The sequence below is a fragment of the Salvelinus sp. IW2-2015 genome, linkage group LG20 (assembly GCF_002910315.2).
Source record: "Salvelinus sp. IW2-2015 linkage group LG20, ASM291031v2, whole genome shotgun sequence".
NCBI classification, from domain to species: Eukaryota; Metazoa; Chordata; class Actinopteri; order Salmoniformes; family Salmonidae; genus Salvelinus; species Salvelinus sp. IW2-2015.
Genome location: NC_036860.1, coordinates 47,643,462 through 47,666,209, shown reverse-complemented (window position 1 = coordinate 47,666,209; position 22,748 = coordinate 47,643,462). Strand labels below are relative to the sequence as shown.

The window sequence follows — 22,748 nt, the reverse complement described above, 5'->3', positions numbered from 1 at the left end:
AATTGTAGCATTGTATAAAATATTCTGGGCCCTCAGTTTCCCATGCCAGTGAGCTCTGGACAGACGGACAAAATGGTAGGCTATTTGCGCAAGGGATAAGAAGTTATAAAATAGGCCTACCTGACTTACGTTTATTCCCCCCCCTTTCATGCTGAGTGGTTATCGAATGGGAGAGAACTGGAAAGATTTTTTACATAGGCTATGTTGAGGAACTATTGTCTTTCTCAATGGCTGTAGTAACAGACTTTGTTAATTGCTGTTTGAGTTGAATAATAAAATATTTGAGAAACTTCACAGTGATGGTGAGTTAATACAATAAGAAATAGTATCAGATCCCCAAATTGGCACGTTTTATAGGCCTACATTGCGCGCAGGCCAGGTAGCCTACTTCTATGCGTAATCCGGTATATGTCCTTACTCAAGGTTGACAGTAGCGCCCCATCAAAAGACTATTAATACATTGACGACTCATAAATGGAATGAAATAAACCAAAAACTTTTCTCACAAGTGTAGCCTAGGTTGTGCGCTCTGCAAACAACGTGTCCACTCCAAATAGTAGCTCTTTTTAATCTTGGCCATGAAAACAGTTAACACGCGATTGCATGTAGAATTGTTATTTGTTGCTTACTGACTCGCCTTATAAAAGCACATGTTTCACTGCAGTAACAGATTGAGGAACTGTTCTCGCGCTGTCTGACAGGTGATAGGCCACTCGCACCTCAAACTAGGCTCTGTATTTTATGCGCCTGTGATAAATAAGATGCATAACGAGTAACAAATACACACAAGACAATTTAATTCCACTAAATTACGCAAATTAATCTATAGATTGATAATCATGACTGGTCAAATGTATTTTCAGCAGCTAACCGATTTTAGCGCTTAACCGCTAACAGCCCTAATCAGGATAGATGATGATGAGTAAAATAAAGAACAGATTAGCAGCTGTGTGTGAGAGCGTGTGTTTGTAGTGGATGTGTGTGGGTTTTGTGTGAGTGTGCATAGAGCAGTGCAAGATAGGGTCAGTACAGATAGTCCAGGTAACCATTTAATAAAAAATGTATCAGTCCTATGGCTTGAGGGTAGAAGCTGTCTCGGAGCCTGTTGATCCAAGCGCCGATGCTCCAGTACCGTTTGCCAGACGTGGCTGGAGTCTTGGGCAATTCTTTGGGGCATCCTCTGACACCACCTGATATAGAGGTCCTGGATGGCACTGAGCTCGCCTCCCGTGATATACTGAGCTGTCTGCACTAGAGGTTGACCGATTAACGCACGTCTTACCGATTTTACTGGAGGACCCAAAAAAGCCGATACCGATTAATCTGCCGAATTATTATTTTTTATATTTTTTGTTATTTATTATAATTTTTATATATATATATATATTCTTTTTTTTGTAATGACAATTACAACAATACTGAATGAACACTTATTTTAACTTCATATAATACATCAATAAAATCAATTTAGCCTCAAATAAATAATGAAACATGTTCAATTTGGTTTAAATAATGCTAAAAAAAGTTTTGGAGAAGAAAGTAAAAGTGCAATATGTGGCATGTAAGAAAGCTAACGTTTTAAGTTCCTTGCTCCGAACATGAGAACATATGAAAGCTGGTGGTTCCTTTTAACATGAGTCTTCAATATTCCCATGTAAGAAGTTTTAGGTTGTAGTTATTATAGGAATATTTCTCTCTCTACGATTTGTATTTCATATACCTTTGACTATTGGATGTTCTTATAGGCACTTTAGTATTGCCAGTGTAACAGTATAGCTTCCGTCCCTCTCCTCGCTCCTACCTGGCCTCGAACCAGGAACACATCGACAACAGCCACCCTCGAAGCAGCGTTACCCATGCAGAGCAAGGGGAACAACTACTCCAAGTCTCAGAGCGAGTGACGTTTGAAACGCTGTTAGCGCGCACCCCGCTAACTAGCTAACCATTTCACATCGGTTACACCAGCCTAATCTCGGGAGTTGATAGGCTTGAAGCATTGCGAAGAGCTGCTGGCAAAACGCACAAAAGTGCTGTTTGAATGAATGCTTACGAGCCTGCTGGTGCCTACCATCGCTCAGTCAGACTGCTCTATCAAATCATAGACTTAATTATAGCATAATAACACACAGAAATACGAGCCGTAGGTCATTAATATGGTAGAATCCGGAAACTATCATCTCGAAAACAAAACGTTTATTCTTTCAGTGAAATACGGAACCGTTCCGTATTTTATCTAACGGGTGGCATCCAAAAGTCTAAATATTCCTGTTACATTGCACAACCTTCAATGTTATGTCATAATTATGTAAAATTCTGGCAAATTAGTTCGCAACGACCCAGGTGGCCCAAACTGTTGCATATAACCTGACTCTGCGTGCAATGAACGCAAGAGAAGTGACACAATTTCACCTGGTTAATATTGCCTGCTAACCTGAATTTCTTTTAGCTAAATATGCAGGTTTAAAAATATATACTTCTGTGTATTGATTTTAAGAAAGGCATTGATGTTTATGGTTAGGTACAGTCGGGCAGCGATTGTGCTTTTTTCGCAAATGCGCTTTTGTTAAATCATCCCCCGTTTGTCGAAGTTGGCTGTCTTTGTTAGGAAGAAATAGTCTTCACACAGTTCGCAACGAGCCAGGCGGCCCAAACTGCTGCATATACCCTGACTCTGTTGCAAGAGAATTGACACAATTTCCCTAGTTAAAAGAAATTCATGTTAGCAGGCAATATTAACTAAATATGCAGGTTTAAAAATATATACTTGTGTGTTGATTTTAAGAAAAGCATTGATGTTTATGGTTAGGCACACGTTGGAGCAACGACAGTCCTTTTTCGCGAATGCGCACCGCATCGATTATATGCAACGCAGGACACGCTAGATAAACTAGTAATATCATCAACCATGTGTAGTTATAACTAGTGATTATGATTGATTGTTTTTTATAAAATACGTTTAATGCTAGCTAGCAACTTACCTTGGCTGCTTACTGCATTCGCGTAACAGGCAGGCTCCTCGTGGAGTGCAATGTAAAGCAGGTGGTTAGAGTGTTGGTCTAGTTAACTGTAAGGTTGCAAGATTGAATCCCCGAGCTGACAAGGTAAAAATCTGTCGTTCTGCCCCTGAACAAGGCAGTTAACCCACCGTTCCTAGGCCGTCATTGAAAATAAGAATGTGTTCTTAACTGACTTGCCTAGTTAAAGGTGTAAAAAAAAAAAAACGGCCAAATCGGTGTCCAAAAATACCGATTTCCAATTGTTATGAAAACTTGAAATATGCCCTAATCGGCCATTCCGATTTATCGGTCGACCTCTAGTCTGCACCACTCTCTGTAGAGCTTTGCGGTCGAGTGCGGTGCATTTTCCATACCAAGCTGTGACGCAGCCAGTCAAGATTCTCTCTGGTGCAGCTGTAGAACTTTTTGAGGATCCGAGGGCCTTTTTTTATTTAATTTTTGGGGGGGCGATATTTGGCCATATAATTTTGTAAGTATCCACTCACTCTGGTCTGTACTCTGGTGGTTGATGTGCTCCTGTTCCCTCCTAGGACACATTGCTGAGTTGTTTCCTGAGCATTGCAGACCAGGTGCTGCTGCCCTCGCTCTCTCTCATGGAGTGTAACGCCTGCATGTCAGAGGAGCTCTGGGGCCTCTTCAAACTCTTCCCCTACCAGCACAGGTGAGACACACACAATCATAGTGGTATCCTTTTAGACTCGAATTGACATGTTTGGCCATCCATTTTGAATCCATCCAATGGAGATAGCAAAGCCCACACAGAGACTGGAGTATGTAGGTTTATACAACTTGTTCTATTCTCCGACCCTGTTGTGTTCTGTTGGTATTTCAAGGTCCTAATTCCAGGCTGGTCCTGGTGTATGTATTATTAAATATGTCACTGTTAACCCACCCACCTGTGTTACTACCTGTGGTTGTCAGGTACCGGCTATACGGGCAGTGGAAGAATGAGACTTACACAAGCCACCCACTTCTGGTCAAGGTCAAAGCTCAGACTGTGGACAGAGCCAAATACATCATGAAGTAAGTCACGTTGCTACGCAGGCCTGGAATTTCTTGATTTTAGGGGCAAGGTCATTTGCCTGTCAAGAGGTGCCCAATCTGCCAAGGCACCAAGGCCATCAACCAAAATAGTCAATTTAAATTGATTTGAAAACCAAAAAACAGTAGCTCTTCTGTTAAGAAAACAACACGATTAGCCTACATGTCAAGAGTGTAGGTGATAGACTATGCGTATTTGCTACAGCCTCTAGTGTCCACACCGATGCTGACATGAGGTTGGCACCAGAAAATGTAACCTTTCTTTAGTGAGACTTTTAATTATACAGTGTATTTGGAAAGTATTAAGACCCTTGATTTTTCCCCCCCCACGTTTTGTTACGTTAGTCTTAATCTAAAATTGATTAAACCCACACACAATTCCCCATAATGTCAAAGCAAAAAGTTTTTTAAAAGTTTTTAAATTTAATTTTTGCTAATTTATATTAAAAAATAAAACTGAAATCACATTTGTCTCACCACCTGGATTTGGTCTTATGTAGCAAAATGTGAAATTGTGTTTATTTACGTTGGATAAAAGTAGACTCAGAGCTACAATATGGTATATCATACACTGCATTTGAGGAAAGATGGGAAAGTAATTCTGCTTTGAAAGTTGATAAACTGGTAAACTCACTTTTGAGAAAATCATCTTTGAATGATTTGTTATCTTGTGAAGAGCTCTTTGTCTACACCCATTCAGCATCATTCACAATTTCTTAAGCTTTAGCCCCACCCATCTCGTTTCGCTCTCAGAGCGCACACTTGACGCTCTGACGATGATTTGTTTACCTCTGGATAACATTAAAACAGCCTAACCAGCTCTGCTGGCAACAATCTCATTATGCTTTTTTGCAGACGTTTACTGACACCAGCCAAGTACACACATCACGTAACGTTAGCTAACGAGCCAGCCAGCTAATGTTAGCTAGTTAAACACAGAACAACGTGCCAACAATGCCTAACATTCAGCTCGAACTAGAAAAGCAAACAGCTCTGGCAAACGAAGAATAACGTCCGCTATGGAGCCAGCTAGCTAACAGTACACTTTAGCTTGAAATGAAACTACTTTCTGTCAAAATTAGAAACATGTTATATCTGAAAATGTAGCTAGCTATCTTACCTGTTTACATCATCATGCATGATGGATGCTTCTCCCTGTCAGGAATGCCATACCACGGTTGCCCTTAGTTTGAAGATGTAATCTGGAGACAGGTTTTTTTCGTTTATTTTTATTTTTTATTTTTTAGCTATCATCCTCTAATTCCACTGATTTCAAAACTTGATCCTCCAGAAAGTGGAGTCCTGTGAAGTCATGACTTGCGACATACGCCTAGTTTTCTGAATCGGATTACATTTACATAAGTATTCAGACCTTTTACTCAATACTTTGTTGAAGCACCTTTGGCAGAGATTACAACCTCGTACCTTCGTGGGTATGACGCTACAAGCTTGGCACGCCTGTATTTTGGGAGTTTGTCCTATTATTTTCTGCAGATCCTCTCAAGCTCTGTCAGGTTGGATGGGGAGTGTCGCTGCACTGCTATTTTCAGGTCCCTCCAGAGATGTTACATCGGGTTTAAGTCTGTGCTCTTGCTGAGCCAGTCAAGGACATTCAAAGACTTGTGCTGAAGCCACTCATGCGTTATCTTGGCTGTGTGCTCAGGGTTGTTGTCCTGTTGGAAGGTGAACCTTCGACCCAGTCTGAGGTCCTGAGCACTGGATCAGGTTTTCATCTCTCTGCACTTTGCTCTGTTCATCTTTCCCTCGATCCTGACTAGTCTCCCTGCCATTGAAAAACATCCCCTCAGTTGTTCAAAAGCTCATATCAGCCCGAGAGCCTAATGCTTCTTAGTTCTTTGAGATTTAGTTTAGATAACAATCTCTCCGCAGAAGCGACAGTTCCAGGAATGGTCAAAAAAAGCTTGATTTGCCGTAGCAATGTCAGGGGAAACTGCGGGGATTGGTGTTGCAGAACTGCTGTATTTGAAGCATCTTTAATTGAGCTTTTCATTCTCCTTAATTGCTGGCCTCAAAACGTTAGAAAGATAACTGTATAGGAAGCTCTGGGGACAGGTCGTTGATACTGGATAACCAATTTGCCAGTTTATTGGCCATCGTCTTTAGCGGGGAACAATTCTTGAGGGCTTGAAAAAATGAATTGTTTGCTATTTCCTTCATACTGGTGAACCAGCATTTAAGTTGTCTGGTTGCAATATCAACAGTTCCTTATCTCTGGTATATCTTGGCTTCATCATCATATAATGCACAATTTCTCAGGAAAGACTGTCTGGGTTGGCAATACTCAGTATAGAAAACTGTCGGGCACATAACCTGGACCTACAGGCCATGGTGAAAACATTTACACACAAAAAAGGACTTCTGGAGACCAGAGAAGCCTCTCAAGTTGGATTTAATTCATACTGAACAAAATATGAACGCAACAGGCAACACTTTCAAAGATTTGACTGAGTTAGAGTTCATATAAGGAAATCAGTCAATTCAAATGAATTCTTTAGGCCCTAATCTATCTATTTCACATGACTGGGGTTATGAATATGCATCTGTTGGTCACATATACAGTTGAACAGTTGAAGTCAGAAGTTTACATACACCTTTAGTTTACATACACCTTACATACACCATTTAAACTCAGTTTTTCACAATTCCTGACATTTAATCCTAGTAAAAATCCCCTGTCTTAGGTCAGTTAGGATCACCACTTTATTTTTAGAATGTGAAATGTCAGAATAATAGTAGAGAATGATTTTTTTCACCTTTTATTTCTTTCATCACATTCCCAGTGGGTCAGAAGTTTACATACACTCAATTAGTATTTGGTAGCATTGCCTTTAAATTGTTTAACTTGGGTCAAACGTTTGGGGTAGCCTTCCACAAGCTTCCCACAATAAGTTGGGTGAATTTTGTCCCATTTCCTCCTGACAGAGCTGGTGTAACTGAGTCAAGTTTGTAGGCCTCCTTGCTCGCACATGCTTTTTCAGTTCTGCCCACAAATTTTCTATAGGGTAGGGACAGGGCTTTGTGATCGCCACTCCAGTACCTTGACTTTGTTGTCCTTAAGCTGTTTTGCCACAACTTTGGAAGTGTGCTTGGGGTCAATGTCCATTTAGAAGACCCATTTGCGACCAAGCTTTAACTTCCTGACGTCTTGAGATGTTGCTTCAATATATCCACATCAATTTCTTTCCTCATGATGCCATCTATTTTATGAAGTGCACCAGTCCCTCCTGCAGCAAAGCACCCCCACAACATGATGCTGCCATGCCCGTGCTTCACAGTTGAGATGGTGTTCTTCGGCTTGCAAGCCTCCCCCTTTTTCGTCCAAACATAACGATGGTCATTATGGCCAAACAGTTCTATTTTTGTTTCATCATACCAAAGGACAGTTCTCCAAAAAGTACGATCTTTGTCCCCATGTGCAGTTGCAAACCGTATGGCTTTTTTTATGGCGGTTTTGGAGCAGTGGCTTCTTCCTTGCCGAGCAGCCCTTCAGGTTATGTCGATATAGGACTTGTTTTACTGTGGATATAGATACTTTTGTACCTGTTTCCTCCAGCATCTTCACAAGGTCCTTTGCTGTTGTTCTGGGATTGATTTGCACTCTTCGCACCAAGGTACGTTCATCTCTAGGAGACAGAACGTGTCTCCTTCCTGAGCGGAATGACGGCTGCACGGTCCCATGGTGTTTATACTTGCGTACTATTGTTTGTACATATGAACGTGGTACCTTAAGGCGTTTGTAAATTGCTCCCAAGGATGAACCAGGTCTACAATTTTCTTTTTCTGAGGTCTTGGCTGAGTTCTTTTTTCCCCCCATGATATCAAGCAAAGAGGCACTGGGTTTTGAAGGTAGGCCTTGAAATACATCCACAGGTACACCTCCAATTGACTCAGAAGCTTCTAAATCCATGACATAATTTTCAGGAATTTTCCAAGCTGTTTAAAGGCACAGTCAACTTAGTGTGTGTAAACTTCTGACCCACTGGAATTGTGATACAGTGAAATAATCTGTCTGTAAACAATTGTTGGTAAAATTACTTGTCATGCACAAAGTAGATGTCCTAACCGACTCGCCAAAACTATAGTTTGTTAACGGGATTTCATCTGTAAGAAGTTAACGGGCTCGATTTGACAACAGCCAGTGAAATTGCAGGGCGCCTAGTTCAAACAACAGAAATCTCATAATTAAAATTCCTCAAACATACAAGTATTATACACCATTTTAAAGAAACTTAAAGATAATCCCACCACCGTGTCCGATTTTCAAAAAGGCTTTACGACGAAAGCATACCATGCGATTATGTTAGGTCAGCACCTAGTCACAGAAAAACACAGCCATTTTTCCAGCCGAAGAGAGGAGTCACAAAAAGCAGAAATAGAGATACAAATTAATCACTAACCTTTGATCTTCATCAGATGACAGTCATAGTACTTCATGTTTTGTTAGATAAAGTTCATATTTATATCCAAAAATCTCAGTTTACATTGGCGCATTATGTTCAGTAATGTTTTGCTTCCAAAACATCCGGTGATTTTGCAGAGAGCCACATCAATTTACAGAAATACTAATCAAAAATGTTGAGGAAAATGCAAGTGTTATACATGGAATTAAAGATATACTTCTCCTTAATGCAACCGCTGTCAGATTTCGAAAAAGCACACATGCAATAATCTGAGTACAGCGCTCAGAGACCAAAACAAGCCATACAGATACCCGCCATGTTGTGGAGTCAACATAAGTCAGAAATAGCATTATAAATATTCACTTACCTTTGATCTTCATCAGATTGCACTCCCAGGAATCCCAGTTCCACAATTTTTTGTTGTTGTTGTTGATAAAGTCCATAATTTATGTCCAAATACCTCCCTTTTGTTTGCGCGTTTAGTTCACAAATCCAAATTCATGAGGCGCAGGCACATTAATCCAGACAAAGTCAAAAAAGTTATATTACAGTTCGTAGAAACATGTCAAACAATGTATAGAATCAATCTTTAGGATGTTTAACATAAATCTTCGATAATATTTCAACCGAACAATTCCTTTGTCTTTAGAAATGCAATGGAACGCAGGTCGCTCTCACGGGTGCCTGACTGAGCTCATGGCATTCTGCCAGACACCTGATCTTATTCTCTCCCCCTTCACAGTAGAAGCCTGAAATAAGGTTCTAAAGACTGTTGACATCTAGTGGAAGCCTTAGGAAGTGCAATCGGACCAAATTTCCACTGTATATTGGATAGGGAAAGACATGTAAACCTAGTTTTCCCACTTCCTGGATGGATTTTTTCTCAGGTTTTTGCCTGTCATATGAGTTCTGTTGTACTCACAGACATGATTCAAACAGTTTTAGAAACTTCTGAGTTTTCTATCCACATCTACTAATAATATGCATACCTTGGGTTCTGGGCCTGAGTAGCAGGCAGTTTACTCTGGGCACCTTATTCATCCAAGCTACTCAATACTGCCCCTCATCCATAAGAAGTTAACAAGAAATTTTGTGGAGTGGTTGAAAAATTTGTTTTGACTCCAACCTAGGTGTATGTAAACTTCCGACTTCAACTGTATACAGTCGTGGCCAAAAGTTTTGAGAATGACACAAATATTAATTTCCACAAAGTTTGCTGCTTCAGTGTCTTTGGATATTTTCGTCAGATGTTACTATGGAATACTGAATTATAATTACAAGCATTTCATAAGTGTCAAAGGCTTTTATTGACAATTACATGAAGTTGATGCAAAGAGTCAATATTTGACACTTCTTTTTCAAGACCTCTGCAATCCACCCTGGCATGCTGTCAATTAACTTCTGAGCTACATCCTGACTGATGGCAGCCCATTCTTGCATAATCAATGCTTGGAGTTTGTCAGAATTTGTGGGGTTTTGTTTGTTCATCCGCCTCTTGAGGATTGACCACACGTTCTCAATGGGATTAAGGTCTAAGCAGTTTCCTGGCCATGGACCCAAAATATCAATGTTTTGTTCCCCGAGCCACTTAGTTATCACTTTTGCCTTATGGCAAGGTGCTCCATCATGCTGGAAAAGGCATTGTTCGTTATCAAACTGTTCCTGGATGGTTGGGAGAAGTTGCTCTCGGAGGATGTGTTGGTACCATTCTTTATTCATGGCTGTGTTCTTAGGCAAAATTGTGAGTGAGCCCACTCCCTTGGCTGAGAAGCAACCCACACATGAATGGTATCAGGATACTTTACTGTTGGCATGACACAGGACTGATGGCAGCGCTCACCGTGTCTTCTCCGGACAAGCTTTTTCCGGATGCCCCAAAAAAACAGAAAGGGGATTCATCAGAGAAAATGACTTTACCCCAGTCCTCAGCAGTCCAATCCCTGTACATTTTGCAGAATATCAGTCTGTCCCTGATGTTTTTCCTGGAGAGAAGTGGCTTCTATGCTGCCCTTCTTGACACCAGGCCATCCTCCAAAAGTCTTCGCCTCACTGTGCGTGCAGATGCACTCACGCCTGCCTGCTGCCATTCCTGAGCAAGCTCTGTACTGGTGGTGCCCCAATCCCGCAGCTGAATCAACTTTAGGAGACAGTCCTGGCGCTTGCTGGACTTTCTTGGTTGCTCTGAAGCCGCCTTCACAACAATTGAACCGCTCTCCTTGAAGTTCTTGATGATCCGATAAATGGTTGATTTGGGTGCAATCTTACTGGCAGCAATATCCTTGCTTGTGAATCCCTTTTTGTGCAACGCAATGATGACGGCACGTGTTTCCTTGCAGGTAACCATGGTTGACAGAGGAAGAACAATGATTCCAAGCACCACCCTCCTTTTGAAGCTTCCAGTCTGTTATTCCAACTCAATCAGCATGACAGAGTGATCTCCAGCCTTGTCCTCGTCAACACTCACACCTGTGTTAACGAGAGAATCACTGACATGTCAGCTGGTCCTTTTGTGGCAGGGCTGAAATGCAGTGGAAATGTTTTGGGGGGATTCAGTTAATTTGCATGGCAAAGAGAGACTTTGCAATTCATCTGATCACTCATCATAACATTCTGGAGTGTATGCAAATTGCCATCATACAAACGGAGGCAGCAGACTTTATGAAAATTTATATTTGTGTCATTCTCAACTTTTGGCCACGTGTGTGTATATATATTTATATTTTTTAAAGTGGTGTGTGTGGATCAGAAAACCAGTCAGTATCTGGTGTGAGCACCTCATGCATCGCGACACATCTCCTTCGTGTGGAGTTGACGAGGCTGTTGATTGTGGAATGTTGTTCCACTCCTCTTCAATGGCTGTACAAATTCCTGGATATTGGCAGGAGCTGGAACACGCTGTTGTACACGTCGATCCAGAGCATCCCAAACATGCTCAATGGGGTGACATGTCTGAGTATGCAGGCCATGGAATAACTACGACATTTCCAGCTTCCAGGAATTGAGTACAGATCCTTGTGACATGGGGCTATGCATTATCATGCTGAAACATGAGGTGCTGGCGGCGGACCAATGTGCCATTGAATCTCGTCATGGTATCTCTTTGCATTCAATCAATAAATTGCAATTGTGTTCTTAATTTACCGTAAATATTGCGGCCCATTTGTGTAGGCTATTAGCCAGACAACAATAAATGGTTCAACTATAGTGGCTGAATTTATCGCCAAGCCGACTACTTCTATCCTCATTCTTAGGCTATTTGATGTGAAATTTTTATAAAAATGTTAATAGCAGTTAACACGGGATATAGCTATAGATGCTACACTGCTGTCGTGTCTTGACTTTAATATTCATCTGAAGACTTATTATTTATCTAATTAACTATGCTTAATTGTTACCCGATTTTAAATGAATCTAACAATTAACTCATTAGGATCTGGGAGCGGTTCTTTTAAAGAGTTACCATCTCCCGAATTATACTCTAAAAGGTCTTTACCTATCACATCTATAAAGAGTCAACTTATTAATCATAACCTCGTATCATATCATTCAGTACTACACAAATTAGGTTAATTTATTTACTAGCCAATTAAATGGGAACACAGGATAAACATACACACACTGCACCGGTAATACGCTGAAAACTGGTCCCTAGCCAATGACAGCAACATGGATGCTTGTTAAAGAAGCGATGGAGAGGGACAGAGACACTTAACATTGCCACATTCAGAAACTACTCTCACCTACAATAACCATATACATTGAACATGAACCACTGCCGCTTTGAGCACGAAATCATTAATGTATTTACGTGAAATGCCTGGGTTCGCCGAGAACTCTGTGAACGGGGCAGCCTTGGGAAGGGTGTTGGGCCTTTTCGCGGCACGTTTGTAAGGCTCTGATTTGTCTGAAATGGTTCCAACAACTCTTCTACTGTTATCCTTCTTAGTTGTCTGGTATCCGGTGACTTGTCGTGTAGTCCTGAACAGAACTACAGAGTTGATTGTTCTTCCATTCGCTCTTGAAGATACTTCTTTAAAGGTAGGCTAGCCAGTCTTATCAGTGTTTCCCCAGTGGGGTGAGCGTAATACGATGGTTTGAGCAGAGTAACAGGATGGTCCTACTTAAATTCGCTTTCGAAGGTACTTTACTTAGAACAGCTAATCAGCCGTACCAGTGATTGTCCGGGAGGTGATTTTATCAAACCATTTTAAACGTGTAGCTGCCTCTTCATGCCTTTTCTGGTTAAATGTGTTTTTTTCCCTAACCCATACCTTTTGCTCCAAAGGTGTTGTTCCGGCAGGCTGGCCGCACTCCGGGGTGGTGATTACTCACTGTGCAAAGTTAGGAAGAGATCATTGTTTTTCATAAATCACATCCCTCTCTTAAGAAAAACACACATTTTTCATATTACATGCACAACCCATAGTGTGAAATTCAGCTATGTAGTGTGTATGTACTTTCCAAGTTACAGTATTTTCTTTTATAAAATGTTTAATGACATTAGTGTTCTATAGATCACCTCCACCATACCGCACGTTCTATGCTCAAAATATTGTTCCTGTATTTGCTTTTGAAGGTGTTAGTTTCAGCGGGAAAATATCTGAGACAAAGCACATACTTTTAGTGAATTTGGAGAGCGCAAGCCTGGATCTTCTCCCTTGATTTACCACAGGACGTGAGTGTCAATCCCCACTAGTTATTTCCTCCCCCCTCTATGGGTGAAAGGGGGTCTGATTGAAGTTATTCGTTGCAAATCTGATCTGACCAATTTGGTTTCTCGCAGTCAGTCATGACACTGCATAATGAAACAGTCCCTTGTAAGCTAGTGTTTTGAGGGTGGACGGACTTATTTAATAGACTGGTTTTACTCAAAACAACTTTCTATCAAAGCTGGGAGAGAGCGCGAGCATGACTCATGTCATGCAGGTTCAGGTAGCCTATACCGGACAGTTTTATATTCCCAAAATCTGTAGCTGATTAGTATGCTGTTGCATCAAAAATGTATTTTACAATCTGCAATTTTTGAATTTCCAACTTTTTTTACTGTGCAAGTAATTACGTTATTACCACCAACCAGCAGTCTAAAAGTGGGAGCATTGAGACACCGTGTATAGCTTTTGTGAAATGTTAGGCACAACGTGAGAAAATTATGACCAAATGGACCTACCAATAAACATTTATCGATTAGTTAATGTGTAGTTAACATGCCCTGGCACCACAGAAAGCCTATAATCGATTTGATAGGCGCATAGATATGCTGCAATTCCAGCAACATTGTCCGCGATCGTTAGTCTATACTTTTGAGTGGCTGTCTGGCTGACTCATTCGATTTTATTTTAGGGAGGGGTGCCCGAACTCTGTCCTTGCGGGCGGGCTCCAGAGAAACTGCGTTACGCCAGTGATGATGTGCAATGGCTAATAAGAATTGAGAGAGCCATGTGAGAGGTGCTTTGTAGCATGGTGATTGGCAGCCGAGCGACGGGAATTATAATTATTATATTCAGCCCAGGGGCATTGCGACCACACACATTGGAGGCCTGTTGCTACGCCTCCCCAACGTATCGTCTTAACAGTTCGATATAGTGCTCGTTGTTTTATCCATTGTGTGTTGTGGCACTTAGAAGTCACATTTTATACACCCACTACTCGTATTTTCCTTTTTATAGACTTTTCAGGCATCTAACGGAATTCAATCATCCAACCCATGCCCCTTGGGTACACTGTAGCAGCATCTCTATAGAAATGCACCCCCAAAGCCAGTCAGTGGTTTACATACATTTCTCTAGGAGATAAACTCAAGGTTACTGTGTCCATTGAATTCTTTATGGATATCAGTGGTTGGTATGGAAACATGTATATAAAAAAAGGAAGTGGGTGCTGAGAAGCACTAACATGCAGCCCTGGTTACCATAGTAATTATTTTGGTTGGCACAGATCTAGGACTGTTCTGCAACTTTCATGGCTTTATTTGATACAAGTGCTAACATCTACTAATGGCTTGCGCACCCAATGGGCCAGGAATATTTCATTTATCCAGCTCTCAACAAAATGCTCACTCGCACTGCCATAAAGACACACACACACACACACACACACACACAGAGACAATAGCAGACGTGGGCTGGTGTCGGTGCCTACATTGGAAAGGGCCTCAGGCTTGTTTTATTTCTGAACAACTGGGCTTTGTGGGGTCAGTGCTGAAGTACAGCCTCACTACTGCACATGATACACAAGGACTGCATGTTTTCTAGATTCACCAAATGTCTTACTTCTATAATAGTTGGTGCAATTTTTTTATATTTTAGCACAGTGAATGTTGCACACAATTATCTCCTAAGAGGAACTGTCTTCATTCTATGTAGAATGATCAGCACTGGCTGTATAATGTTTACAGTGTATTTTAATTGGGCTTGATTATGTTAATAATGGGGCCATCCAGGATTTGAAACAGTCACAACAAGGTCACCCAGTCACATGTTTTGATAAACAGCTGAGAGATGCCAATTCCAGATTGCCCCTTTAAAGAGAAACTCAACAAAACAAAAAAAGTATCGTTTTGAGAATGACCTATGTGGCATTGATATTAGTCAAACATTTTTTCCAATGGTAACATTGTCTAAAAAGTGTAAGTAGGGTAATTTTGGCTCTAAATTCAGTATATTCCAAAACAGTTTTGTGTAACTGAGGTCTTCACAATTTACGTACGGGTTGAGTTTGGATTACATTCATGCCCACTCGCCAATTGTAATGCCTCAGGGTGTAACATTTCACCAAACCCTCGGTTCGGTACATATTGCGGTTTTGCGGTCACAGTTCAGGTACAGCGAGAAAATGAAATGCCAGTTATTTTTTGTTTATTTGAGAAAATACAAAGTGTTTGTATTCCTGGTTCTCTATCATGAGTCATATAATGACTGATGGGATCGCAATAAGGAATAACAAAACTTTGTATTTTCTTAAATGAAAACACATGGTTGCTCATTAACACTAAAATAAAGTGCAATATGAGTGTAAACATGGCTCAGACATTGTTTAGGTCTATGCTATGTTTTCTTACAAAGAGAAGAATATGCCAACTTGTGTGTAGCACTCTGAGGCTGTGTCAATGTTAAGTAGCCCTGGAGGTTCAGCCATCTGTAGTAAGCACAACTCATGGTGCATTGGCCAATTCATTGTGAGAGGGTGAAGTTCGTAACGTGGCTCGAGCACTTTCACGTGGTGCTTAAACTCCCCATTCTCAACCACCGTCTTGATCTGGTGGTAGGAATACTGGGGTGACGTCAGTGTAAATGTGTCAACATGTTTGAGGTGTTGGCAGCTGCAATACTGTAGGCTATTCTCTTGAGCAGTGGAGACGTACTCTCTCTGTCCATCGCCGTTGTAATCTGCTGGGAAGCCAAAATGTTCCCAAACTGGAGATTTAAACGTTAATGGTGAATCCTCCAGGTTTATCGACCCCGCCACTGGCCATCATGCAGAACTAGTTCCCGGCTGCTTGTTTACATAAGACATTAAACTTATACAACTGGTGGGTCTAATCCTGAATACTGATTGGTTAAAACTGCAAATCTATGACGTTAAAATGCCTGTTTACTCTGTTCCATCTGATTGTGCAATTCACTGTCTCATCAGCCCAGCCAGGCAATTTATAAACTTGATCTCCACCGTAAAAAGCATCAAGACATTATCTCACAATTTATTTTCAAATAAGATTATTTTCTTAAGTGGAGATTTTAATAAACCTTACGTCTGTCTCGCCGACTATTTGCAATGTTTCAATATTTCAATTCGAGCTCCAGCTGTCCCATAGTGATGGACAGGCGGGCAGTGTTTCTCAACCAGTCAATCATGAATCGGCTGGCATATTTATGGATATACACAGAAATGTCCTTTTGAAAAAAGTTACGAAACGAAGTGTAGCTAGTTTGCATTCTTTCCAACTTCAGTTTGAAGTGATTGTGTTAGCTGTGTTGTTGGCTAGCTCCTCTGAACAAGTGTCCTGAGGAGTAAGCACATTTTCTATGCCAGGTGAAATCATGCCTCATTAACTCATTGTTATGGCTGCACTGTTTGACGTGACTGTAAGATAGCTGTAGTTGGCTAGCTAGCAAGCAAGGGAAAATAACATTGCCAGCCAGTATGGCAATGGAACATTTAGAACATCCCAAAAAAACACTGAACGACTTGGTCACGTCTCTGGCAACCGAACCGTTAGAACGGCTTGGGTAGCAACCCTAGATTTGTGTCCGTACTATATCTTGTGGAAGGATTAAATAAATTAATCAAAATAATGTTTTTAATGAAAATATGTCTATCTTTATTTGAATATGTTGGTAACCTGTTGTATAAAAGTGATAATGCCCTCGAGGCCAGTGTTTGGAGGAAATATTGGCACAGTTTGCCAGCCCTCGACTTTTGTCTCGGGCCTAACACCCATGCCAATATATCCTCCAAACACCTACTTTTCTGGCATGATCACTTAAATAACACCCACATCGAACCACACCCACAAGCATCCAAATCTTGTTTTTCTTAATGAGCAGCAGAAAAAAACATGCGAATCGGTGCATTCAGCCCCCCCTTTAAAACAGTGGCACTTCATGCTAGCTAGTAAATCATACGGCAGTAAATTATATATACAGTAGCATATATTACAGTACCAGTCAAAAGTTTTGGACACACCTACTCATTCAAGGGTTTTGAATGATAATAGTATAATAATAGTGAAGACATTAAAACTATGAATTAACACACATGGAATTGTGTAGTAACCAAAAAAGTGTTAAACAAATCTTAATATATTTTAGATTCTTTAAAGTAGCCAGTCTTTGCCTTGATGACAGCTTTGCACACTCTTGGCATTATCTTAACCAGCTTCATGAGGTAGTCACCTGGAATGCATTTCAATTAACAGATGTGCCTTGTTAAAAGTACKTTTTTGGAATTTCTTTCCATAATGTGTTTGAGCCAGTCATTGTTGTGTTGTGACATGGTAGGGGTGGTATACCCTATTTGGTAAAATACCAAGTCCATATTATGTAAAGAACTGCACAAATAAGCAAAGAAAAATGACAGTCCATTACTTTAAGACATGAAGGTCAGTCAATACAGAAAATTTCAAGAACTTTGAAAGTTTCTTCAAGGGCAGTCGTGAAAACCATCAAACTATATGATGAAACTGGCTCTCATGAGGACCACCACAGGAAAGGAAGACCCAGAGTTACTTAGCGTTAACTGCAGATCAGATGCAGCCCAAATAAATGCTTCACATAGTTCAAGTAACCTACACATCTCAACATCAACTGTTCAGAGGATACTGCGTGACTCAGGCATTCATGGATGAATTGCTGCAAAGAAACTTGCTTTGGGCCTAGAAACACAAACAATGTACATTAGACCGGTGGAAATCTGTCCTTTTGGTGTGATGAATCCAAATTCTAGATTTTTGGTTCCAACCGCTGTATCTTTGTGAGACGCAGAGTAGGTGAAAGGATGATCTCAGCATGTGTGGTTCCCACTGTGATGCATGGAGGAGGAGGTGTGATGGTGTGGGGGTGCCCTGCTGGTGACACAGTCAGTAATTTATTTGGAATTCAAGGCACACTTAACCAGCATGGCTACCACAGCATTCTGCCGCGATACGCCATCTCATCTGGTTTGCGCTTAGTCCCACTATCATTTGTTTTTCAACAGGACAATGACCCAACACACCTCCAAGCTGTGTAAGGGCTATTTGACCAAGGAGAGAGATGGTGCTGCATCAGCTGACCTGGCCTCCACAATCACCCGACCTCAACCCAATTGAGATGGTTTGGGATGAGTTGGACCGCAGAGTGAAGGAAAAGCAGCCAACAAGTGCTCAGCATATGTGGGAACTCCTTCAAGACTGTTGGAAAGCATTTGCCATGAAGCTGGTTGAGAGAATGTCGAGAGTGTGCAGAGCTGTTAAGGCAAAGGGTGGCTACTTTGAAAAATCTAAAATAATATATATTTTGATTTGCTTAACTTTTTTTGTTACTACATGATTCCATATGTGTTATTTCATAGTTTTGATGTCTTCGCTATTATTCTACAATGTAGAAAGAAAACCCTTGAATGAGTAGTTACTGTAGTATATGCTACTGTATATTTCATTTACTGCTTTTCACACTAGTGCAGTATGATGCATACTTATTTTCAATGTGTGGAAGTAKATGTTTGTGCCTGAGGCCTTTCCCTGCTCCCTGTAGTGTACCAGTGGACATTGGCATATTCCCATCATTGCCACCACACACAGAGCGAGCACCCCAGGGCTGCGTGATAATGTATTACAGAGCAGACACTCATGGAAGCCATGGTTTTGTTTTGTACCCTAAGCCCAACCCCGCCATCCCAGAAGAAAATATATTTTTTAATGGAGCAGGCCTCTTACCTGGCGTTATCAATATTCTGCTGGATCCCACCCGGCAGGAACACTGCACGGCCAGCCATGGTGTGCTCTCCCCCCACACACGTTTTGTTAACACTTGCTACTGTGACGGTGTTTCCACTGATTGRTTGTGTTTGCGTGTGTAAGCGCCTTGACAAAAGCATACCCTGAGGATGTGTGGTGCTGGTGATGTCTTTGGAGGGTGCGATGTAACCACACCAGCATGCATCGCTCTGAAGGCGGAAGGGACAGTTTAGTATGTGTGAGYGCTCCCCAACTCGGTGGGTGGGGAGACTAATGGATAAACTGGTGCTGCGGCGCTGAGATCCTGCAGCTCTGGTCCAGTGGAAGGCAGGGAGTGGTGGAGTGGAATTGAACAGCAACTATTCCCWCCACCGGGGGCATTATAGAAGATTGCTCCACAGTTGTACTCGAGTGGACTACTCCCATGTCAGATTTGAGGCTAACATAGCAGCACGCCAAACCTGCCTCAAAGGCCTGCTCTCATAGCACCGTGACCCTCTCACCAGCCCCTAGACTCATGTAATATAAACCATTTGTTAAGTTGCTGCTACTGAATGATTAAAATGGCCATTAGACATTTTGATTATTCATTCAATCCATCCCTTTCCCATCCCTGTATGCATCTTAGTCTCTTGTAGTTAGCTGAAGGATGTCAGTGCCTTCGGTCCAGTGTTTATTAATAATGTAAATGGGACATTGCCTGGACATTATCCGTACCTCTTGATATGGATACAGCTCTGCTGAGTGACATGTCACCACTGCTCTGCATCATTACAAGGTGGCTAATGCACACGATAGGAAGTTAATTAATGTGTTGTGCCTGGCCCCTGGCCTGCATCATGTATGCGTGTGCAGTGTACTGTGCAGAACCACAGTAGTAAATGAGTCCCTGGTGGTGGTGCTTGAACTACTTCTAAATCACCACCCCTCTTCCTACCTCCCYATATTGTTATGGGAATTTTGTTATCAATGTTCATAAACTTCAATTCATCTACTCAGTCTGCAACCCAGAGTTTGTAAGATTCTGGTTGAATGAAGCAGACGAGTCCCAGCTTACAAAAATCAAAGTGTTTATTCGCGAGGACGTCCTAGACCGTTGTACAAAACCATCCATCCTTATGCACATACCTTCACACACAAACAGTAGGTATCCTACGCACATACTCTATCAATACCCAGCCGACAGTTCCATTCCCCCGAGATTAGGGAGACCTTGAGAAGTACTCCGTGTCCTCTCCCAAATCTCTGAGGCCTAGCCAGGTCGGCACCGAAGCTACGCCTTGCTCAGACAGTCTGTGTTTTCCCACTATACAGACACATGGTTTAACCTAATTCTGACTAAAACTACACACATCAGATTATGATTATAATTAATTTCATACAATTATAAGGTTTCAGAGTGAATTATTTCATCATTATCTTTCAACATTAAATTATTTTATCAATATGTATTGCGATTCTCACGATTATGTACGTATTGCGATTGTATACTGTGATTTTGTTTCGATGTTCCAAACATATTGCCAACCATATGTCTGCTGCAGAGGGATGAGAGAGCAATGAGAAAAGCCATGAGTTTTGATCAGTCAAGGAAATAAAAGTGCTGGAAACAAATTGGCTCCCTATTTTAAGAAGGAGTTTTGGTGCAGGTACAGCCATCTAGCGCAAAAATAATATTGCGATATTGTCAAAACAATACAATATATTGTCAAATAATATCCAGATTATGTAACTGTATTTATCCCCCCCCCATCAGTGGAAGAAATCATGGACATGTTCTTCCTGAGTAGCGACGCTACCAAACCTAGTTTGAAGTGTTTTTGAGTACGTTTCGGCTTGCAGTGAAGCATTGCTGACATCGGTTTGGCTGTTTACATTCATGAATTTTGACAATGCTAACTCGTTGCTGTGGCAGAAGTAGAACATTTATTATTGTGTATTCTGTCGCTATTGACCTTCAGACACGACTCGATGTAAGGGGAATTCCACCGAAATATAGATTTTGCCTGAACTATCCCTTTACCAGCTTGGATTACTGCAAAAAAATATATACTTTTGTTTTGTCAACGTGAATTATAATGTTGTCAATAATACTGTATGAGTTAACAAGATAAAGGGAAAAACATAATTTTGATAAATGGATATCAGCATGGTTAGGTTCTTATTTTTCAGAGTAAATAACTCACGGACACTAGAGAAGCTTAACCAAGTTTAATTCTTCCCAAAGGGTTGTTACAGTTGTAATTCAGACAAATGTTCTCGCCATCACAAATATATATATATCTCACGTTGGACACTCCTCCTTCTCTCCAATCCTTACATCTTATGGTTTGACAGGAAGATGGTAACAGGATAATATAACCATTATTTCTCCCTTCATGGGATCTGACGTGACTTCCTGACCTCAACCCCTCCTTCGCCTAATCCACAGATGTCCTCTCGTATCACCTATCGCACTCCCGTGATTCTCTCCCGTCCACCCATCGCATTCCACAGCCACTCTGTCTTTCTACAGATCTCTCCTTTATATACTATGCATCTGATCTATCATGTCTTTAATATCTCAATGTTCAAAGTTAAGCCCGAATCCAACAGCATGAAGCAACCAAACATTGAGCACAAGTTCATTATTAGTTGCAAATTCTTCTACCAAATCTTCTTCAATCTAGGCCTAACCATCAAATCAGAGTCCCACAGCATTAACAGGGGTAAATGTATTGGCTGCAAGATGCTTCAATAGATTTAATAAATTGCTCTCTTTTCTCTCTCTCTGCTTTTTRCCAGGCGATTAACCAAAGAGAATGTGAAACCATCTGGGCGCCAGATAGGCAAGCTGAGCCATAGCAACCCCACCATCCTCTTTGACTATGTATGTATTCTCAAGGATTTTATGATATTTTATTCACCTACTGTACATTTGAAAGTAGTGTTTTGAGACCTACACTAATATTAGCCTTATTTTGAGTGATTTCCCCTCTACTCCTACTTTAACTGAGTACTTAATCTTGACAGTGAAAGGGCTCCATGTCCTCTACTATCTCCATGGGGAAGAGATCTTATTTTATGGCCACTATCTTTACAATCTGCCTTTGTAACGATAGGCTACTGCTGAAAAATGGGGGCTGAATGTAAATTTGATTCACTGCGACTGCTTACATTCTCTTTACCCCCACACCCCAAAGAACATTTTATCATTGTCACAGATTTATATATTTGTATAATTGTTTCATTCACATTCTTTGTTCACCTGTACTGTCYGAGCCTAAGAATTTCACTGTACCCAGCAATTACATCTGTGTGCATGTGACTAATGAACTCACCTACTCCACATCACAGCCTGTCTTGTCTTGCTAGAACACCCCCATCCACTCCCTCTCCTGTCCATCTCCACAGCATAAGCCCTATCCCCTACCCCTCCCCTAAATATCTCACGTCTCAAAAAATGACTTTAGCAGAATTGTTGGCCAAACAGAAAGAGGAGTGGGGAGCTAGTGGGGTTGTGTTTTGTGGTGCCTCAGCAGCAGGACATTAATGGAATGAAAAGGCTGTCCTGCTCCTCTCTCTTTTTAAAGCCTCCATCTCTTAATCTCTCAGCCTGCAGTCTGGCTGAATGGCCTCTGCTCTGAGTGAGTGAGGAGAGTCGGACCTCCCCTGAGACTCCCCTCATCCTCCACCTTACTCGGCCTTAGCCCCTATCTGTCTTCACAAATAATATCAAGGTCATGGGAAGAGACCACTCCATTATTTATTCTAACACTGGGTCTTTTAAAGCCTCTGTGCACTCATTTACACTACAGTACGTGGACACCCCTTCAAACTAGTGGATTTGACTATTTC

The 22,748-nt window shown here is 41.3% G+C and overlaps 1 protein-coding gene and 1 long non-coding RNA gene across 3 annotated transcripts in view; one reads left to right on the top strand and one right to left on the bottom strand.

Moving 5' to 3' along the window:
* Nucleotides 1–2,260, bottom strand: part of LOC139029454 (uncharacterized) — an 83,942-nt gene extending 81,682 nt beyond the window's left edge. Inside the window, exon 1 of the long non-coding RNA XR_011481770.1 lies at nucleotides 1,721–2,260. This is a non-coding gene — a long non-coding RNA (uncharacterized lncRNA). The remainder of the gene's footprint in view (nucleotides 1–1,720) is intronic.
* The window catches only part of LOC111981385 (THO complex subunit 2), a 72,087-nt gene that overhangs the window by 17,724 nt on the left and 31,615 nt on the right, over nucleotides 1–22,748 (top strand). For both annotated transcript variants that reach the window (XM_024012617.2, XM_024012616.2), the window contains exons 14-16: nucleotides 3,548–3,678; nucleotides 3,939–4,040; nucleotides 21,696–21,780. In XM_024012617.2, the coding sequence (XP_023868385.1) occupies nucleotides 3,548–3,678; nucleotides 3,939–4,040; nucleotides 21,696–21,780 (318 nt within the window). The remainder of the gene's footprint in view (nucleotides 1–3,547; nucleotides 3,679–3,938; nucleotides 4,041–21,695; nucleotides 21,781–22,748) is intronic.